General features: G+C 32.1%; 1 protein-coding gene across 1 annotated transcript in view; it reads left to right on the forward strand.

Moving 5' to 3' along the window:
• The window catches only part of LOC127728282 (hephaestin-like protein), a 30,989-nt gene extending 24,203 nt beyond the window's left edge, over positions 1 to 6,786 (forward strand). Inside the window, exons 9-12 of the mRNA XM_052235592.1 lie at positions 34 to 249; positions 3,430 to 3,649; positions 4,531 to 5,468; positions 6,611 to 6,786. Coding sequence (XP_052091552.1) covers positions 34 to 249; positions 3,430 to 3,649; positions 4,531 to 5,468; positions 6,611 to 6,636 — 1,400 coding nt within the window. The 3' untranslated portion in view covers positions 6,637 to 6,786. The remainder of the gene's footprint in view (positions 1 to 33; positions 250 to 3,429; positions 3,650 to 4,530; positions 5,469 to 6,610) is intronic.
• Positions 6,787 to 7,117: the final 331 nt, after the last annotated feature.

Here is a 7,117-nt window from a genome sequence, read left to right on the forward strand (position 1 = left end):
CCTAATTCATTTCTAATCTGTATATTTGTATAGCAATAAATGGGTTGCAGTATGGAAATGTCAAAGGACTGGAAATGTGTGCTGGCGAAACAGTCATATTTTGTATCTTAGGATTTGCAGGGTGTAAAGATATGTATCAGTCTATAATCTTTGAGGGTAACAGTGTGGGATATAATGGACAGAATGTCGATGCACTAACTGTTGGGAATGGAGAAGCAGTCACAGTTACCATGACACCGGATAATATTGGTAAGTAAGAGGAATATCAAATGCACTGCAATACATAGTAGTTATCTTAATGTGTGTTGATTTTCTATGAGAAGTTCTTTTAATGTTAAGAATTCTTTTTTCTAAACTAAAGGTATGATATGGAAGTACCATTTATTCTTTTACATTTTCATAGTTTAAAAGTTTTCACATTTTTATAATGTCTATATTATCTTATGTTTTATTTAAAAAATAAAGCAGGTGATCATTTTGAGCTGATGAAAAAAAATATTTCTGAGAATCGTAGGTCCCTTCATGTAAACTGGTTCATCATACTTACACGAATCATATTCTAAAACAAATTTATCTTATACAAGCTCATCCCATGCCCTTAAAACACAGCCTTGACAAGCCACAACAGATACGAACTCGAACTTATGTAAAACGCCTCCAGTCAATTCTATCTCATTTGACTACCCTTAAAATATAAACTACTTTAACCTAAAAAAAGCTTTTTTTTTAATTTTCCTCTATCTTGTTCAATTGTTTATGAAGTTTATGAAGCAAGCAATGATAGAAATAAAAACGTTTGTCAAAACAAAAACAAGTGAGACGAGGACGTACTGTTAAAGAGAGTCGAAAGATATCAGAGGGTCATTCAAACTCATAAGTCGAAAATAAACATACAACGCAATGGTTAAAAAAGAAACAGACAAACAGACAAACAATAGTACACAAAACACAACATAGAAAACTAAAGACCGAGCAACACGATCCCCACCAAAAACAGGGGGTTATCGCAGGTGATTCAAAAAGGTAAGAAGATCATGCTCCTAATGTTTCATCCGTTGTGTTGCTCATGTTAGTATAAACTCGGTGATAAGTCTTATTTGGTAGGTCACATTCGGGGAAAATGGGACGGGATTGTAGTTTCAACAATTGGAACATACCCGTTGTCATCTGTGAAACAAACATTCCATAACGGTCAACCAACTCGTGATTGCTCCTGTAAAATTTGCGAAGGGACGATTTCAACTTCACCACTTGAAACTCTTGGTTTAATAGCTTTCTTGTGGATCATCAGTATATATTTCCTCAGATAGAATTTTCTTTACTTTTCCAAAATTGTGATTTTACCATGCTTTTTTTCAGAAATATGATAAAAAGTATGAGTCACCATTTTAAATATTTAAACTAAAAGTCGTGAAAAATTGCTCAAATTTGCATTGAAAGAGAGGTGAAGGATACCAAAGGGACATTCAAACTCAGAAGTCGAAAATAAACTGACAACGCTATGGCTATAAAATAAAAAGACAGACAAACAACAGTCCACAACCACAACATATTCAACCAAAGACTGAGCAACCATTCTACATGTGTTTAATTTAGTTTATCGGAATTCTTCAAATTGTATTTAAATTTGTCGATGTATACGTAATCAAACTCAAAAAGCAATCACCGGGAGATACTTTCTCGGGAAGTTATTTTTTTAAATTTTTTTAATAGAATCCCAATTATCATTTATTTCATTACAAGGATTGACATTCATAAGAAATTTAAGCTAATTAATTAGTTATTTATTATGTTTGAGGATTTTTTAAACAAGTTAATTCGAGATCAAAGGAGACTAATTTTCCTCATCAAATGAACTTTTATTCACATATTTATTTTCTTATGAAAAGAAAGTGTTTGTTTTTATATGAGTTGTTATAAATGGTCCCTCAATATATCCAAATGCCTGCATGGTATACTTAGCCAGACGTTTTTATTGTTTTGGTGGGTGTAAATTCAAAATTGTTATACGAATAATGATATATTTTTTATGGATACCGATTGATTTTAGGGAATCTGTAGAATCAATGTCTCGTTGTCATATCTCTAGATCTGACGACGATAGGTTAATGCCTACATGCTGTGCTAAGCCATGTAAACGTTACTAATTGTCTCTGGTGTGTACGTTTTCAAACGAAATTTGAATAATGACATTAAATCCAAGGCTCCTTAATTAAAATGATTTATGTGAAAAATAACAAGTACTGGACGGGGTTATGACACAAAGTCAGCCAATATCTACCCGAATTAAAAATCTTAGCCTCTCCTTACTTGTATGATGGTTTAATCCGAAATAATTTTGTCAGATAAAAAAAGCGGCTTTGCTTAGGACTAGAGTTGAAATATAGCATTTGCTAATAATCCATGCAAAATAGAAAGACGTATATTCCCGAGCGTATTATGTACACAAAGAGGGTTGTTGTGTACTCTTATATTTAGTTAGGTGGTATGGTTCCCATGCACCTACTTGTTATAACAGATGTGATCGGGTTGCACTACAGCAGAATTACGGCTTCAGTTGTTAAAGTACACACAAAACTTAATTGGGCTAATTGTGTGTCTTCTGCATAGTTTATCACATTGGCAATCACAGCCCACATCTTTTTATTCAAGAAAAGTCGTAAATCTTGAATATTCTGAAATCAATTTATGATGCTTGATTGAGACGTAGCTATATTTATTGAGATACCGATTGTTCTCTTTGTTTTCTAATCCATAAAATGAACCGCCGATGTCAGGAATTTTGAATATGGCAGTTATTATTTTTGCTCAGTTTGCATATAATTCGAAACATTATCGAACTATGTCAGCCTAATGGACTTTCATTTTTTAGAATTCCCTTTGTATTAAACATCTATGTTATATATATATATATAACCTTTTATATAAATGAGGTAACAGAGGGATAACTTGGAGTGTATACATGTGTAAAAAAAACCAATAGCAATATTTGAAGACGATGATAATGATTGAATGGAATGTTAACGTCCAGTGACATATATTAAATGCAGAAACTTGAAATTGACAATAGGTATTAATATAACCCTACTATTTACAAGTTAGTCACGCTAAGTCGGAATTACAGGTGTTATATTACAAGCTTCACATTATAATACAATATGAATAACACTTGTGCTGATATTTTTATGCGGATATTTGCAGATTTAAGCAAAGAATAAGACCAACTGAGTCTTGTTTTTTTTAAATCCAAGATGGCGGTATACATTTAATTTACGTTAAACATAACATTATTGTTGTCAAACGCCGTCTTCGGGATTGTTTTCCAGCTTATTGCCATTCATATATGCAGTCTGCCTTCCAATGTCAGTACTATAATTCATTCGGTATCGATAAATTCTTTTCTCATCAATTGTTTGTATCAACATTTAGGGATTTGGCTGATTAAGAGTGGTCAGACAAATTTACAAGAAGATGGAATGGTCGCTAAATACATTGTTAAAGACTGTGGACGCAAACCATATGTTCCAAAGTCAATTCGGCCAGTTGGTAAACTATGGAGATATTACATAGCTGCTGTACCTGTTGAATGGGAATATGCTCAAAGAAAAATTCATCCTGTCACACTTGAAGATCTTCGAAATCCAAAAACGTGAGACAACTTTTAATTTTTATAAAACAAAAAAATTGAGATCTATTTATTTAAAATTTATCATCAGCACTGAACATGGAACTGTAAAATCATTAATAGATATGACTTCCACTTCAAAAGATATGAGCACCTGAAATCACCCCCAGTTTTTGGTGGGGTTCGTGTTGCTCAGTCTTTAGTTTTCTATGTTCTGTTTTGTGTACTATGGTTCGTCTGTTGTCTGTTGGTCTTTTTTCTTTTTTAGGCATGGTGTTGTCAGTGTCTTTTCGACTTATGAGTTTGAATGTCCCTTGGGTATATTTCGCCTCTCTTTTAGTACAACACAATTGTATTATTAGTAAATTAATGAAAATACTTATGCAATACTTCATACAAATTTTCCGATCCAAGCCAAAGAAGATACTATATCTTGCATTAATAAATGTCTCCTAAATTTTTGCCAAAATTTCTAACGGGAATAACGATACAGGTATAGAGATTTGTTTTGAAAATTGAAGGAAACTAACAATTGCTTCGCTACAGAAATATACATGAAGAAATAATTGATTTACGACTACAGAGCATTGCGTTGCGATATGTGTACTACTGTTTTTGTCCTAACATTGATTTGTGTATTCTGTTCCTGTTCATTTTGATAATATTACTTTTCATTTATACAAGTGTTTATTCATCCTAGGATTTTAATTTTTAGAGGTTTTTATTGTTTCTTTTCAACTTTGCTATTATGTTTGTTTTCCCTTTGCCAACTACGAATCATGTTTGTTTTACATTTTTTAACTGTTTTCACTCATTTTTCTTTTAACTTTTTAAGCTACATTCAATCTCATGTTTTTTTTACCTTTTCCAACTACTTTCAATCTCAAGCATTTTTTATATTTCAGGGATGGTCATTTATATGTAAGGAACACTAAAAAATTCATTGGAACAACATATACCAAAGCGGTTTACAGAGAATTTACCGACGCTTCATTTAAGCATTTAGTTAAACGAAGTTTTAGAGACTACCATCTGGGAACTATGGGACCATTCGTCCGAGTTCAAGTTGGCGATACCCTTGAAATAGTATATAAGAATATGGTTAATTTTCCAAATACAATCAATATGAGAAATCTTAAAGGCGATAACCACATGGTTCGTGCTCAATCAGAAAATGGTGTTCCACCTGGTCAAACTGCAACTTTTAGATGGTATGTTCCAGAAAGATCGGGTCCTTGTGCAAATGACCCGAATTGCGTTGGGCGATCCTATGATTCTACAACTAATCCTCTGAAAGACTCTAATACTGGCCTTTTCGGACCTTTGGTTGTTTGTAGAAAAGGCGTACTTGATAAGAATGGTAACAGGAATGATAATGTTGATCGTGAGTTTGCTGTTAATTTTCAGACCTACGATGAAACAAAGAGTCACTTTTTCAAGTTAAATACTCGCTTATACGCACCTGGCCGAAAAGATTGTGATGATCCAGCTTTTGTCGAATCAAACCAAATGCACGCAATTAATGGATTCATCTATTTCAATACACCTGCAATGAATATATCTGTCGGAGAACAGGTTTCTTGGTATATTATGTCAAGTGGGGACAAAAATTCTCAGCATTCCGTAAAATTCAATGGCCAAGCACTTACTACGAACGTGTGTGGTAACACCAAACGCACAAGTGTAATAAGTAATGAGGCAGGAACATCTATTACAGCAGAAATGTTAGCTGACCATGCTAGTACATGGCTATTGAGTGACCATGTAGGTGAAAATATGTGGAAAGGTGCAATGGCAACCTATACCATCGCCGAAGATCGTAAATTCCATAAATCCAATTTAGGTAATATTATAAAGAAATAAATATTTAGATACAATATATATATTCATATTGAAAATTTATAAAATTTGTCAACGCTGTGCATAAAATAGGAAAAAATGCACTGAATATTCATATTTAATATTAATAATCACATTTTGTCCATTAAGGCATCAAATTGTTCGAAAGGCCATTTTCATCCATCATTGATATCTTCAACAAATGATATTTAATTTTAGCTTGGTTTTCTGATTAAATATTTCGATAATTTAAGGAAATAAACATGATATGGAGGCGTCTTGAAATTAATAGAGTGGTTATCGCGTTTGACGAATTGAAAATTAAAAAAAATACACTTATAAAATCGATTATTCCGAATTATAACATAATGGAAAGCATACATAAAGAATACTTCTAACTATATGTGAATAATTTTAGATGACTCTTTCTTTACACCATCAAGAGAACTTTTTGACAGATTAAATTGGTTAAGTTTCCGAGACAGAATTTCATATCCTAAACTAATTCTAGTATATGAAATCGTACACGATAAAACGCCTGATTATCTTAAAAAGTTGTATATTCAGAACTCTGAAATTTATGAAAAAAATTTGAGATCGGTCTCAAAAACAATTTGGTAGTTAATCGGCCAAACACGAAAATAATGAAAAAATATTTTGCATACAGTTCTGCAGTTCTAGGGAATAGCTTACCAACGAAGATAAAAACAGCAACATCTGTATGTTGATTTATATCTGAATGCTTTATAAAAAAATGAAAACAACACTTGATAAATTTCGTTCGTCCAAAGCGCTTTTCTGGATTTACCTTCATTAGGAACGCTAAAAGCCGAATATTTGAAAGCCAATGATGTATAAGAACCGAAACATTAGAAGAGCTATATTTCCAAAAGTACAAAAAAAATAGCATATATATCTCCGTCAAGCCACACCGAGATATAGTATTAATTAATACAAATACTATGAATCTTATGTTTATATACTGCTTGGGTAATTATATTTATATGTAATATATCATGTTGGTCTTACTTTATAACCTCCCAATGTAAGATTAGTAGAAACTATTTGGGTTACCCTCTAAAATAAAGAATAATATTATAATTAATATTATGATTATTATGAATAATTTCTTTTGATCTTTTTTAGGTTATAAACAAATGGTCCACATTTGAGCAGTCAAAAACATGAACAAAGTGTCATTTATTTGTCTTTTTTAGCATATTAGGAAGACAACGTATCAAACCAAACAAAATTAAGTTAAAAAAAAAGACATTAAGAGCTTGAAATACAAAAATATCTGGAATAAAATTATAGTATACGAAGGTGACTTTTATTTCATGTAGCAAATCCCAAAATGAGCCTCCTTGTAATTTGTTATATATTAACTCTTCTTAAAACGTTTAAATCACTTGATACGTTAAATTCCAATTTTTCGAAACAATAAGGCTTTCTCTTCACACAAGCATCGAGGGATATACTCAGATTCGAGCACACTTTTTGAAATTGTTGGTTATTACTGCTCTCCAGTTTTGTAAATGCTATTGGCCATTCAACTATTTTGTTTGGCGCGCAACTGATGAATCTGATGTAGATGAAACTCGCGTTTGAAGTACCCAATTAGAGACCTGGTTTCTTTGATGAGTTTTTTATATG

This window comes from Mytilus californianus, unplaced genomic scaffold (genome assembly GCF_021869535.1).
Source record: "Mytilus californianus isolate M0D057914Y unplaced genomic scaffold, xbMytCali1.0.p SCAF_2, whole genome shotgun sequence".
Lineage (NCBI taxonomy): Eukaryota > Metazoa > Mollusca > Bivalvia > Mytilida > Mytilidae > Mytilus > Mytilus californianus.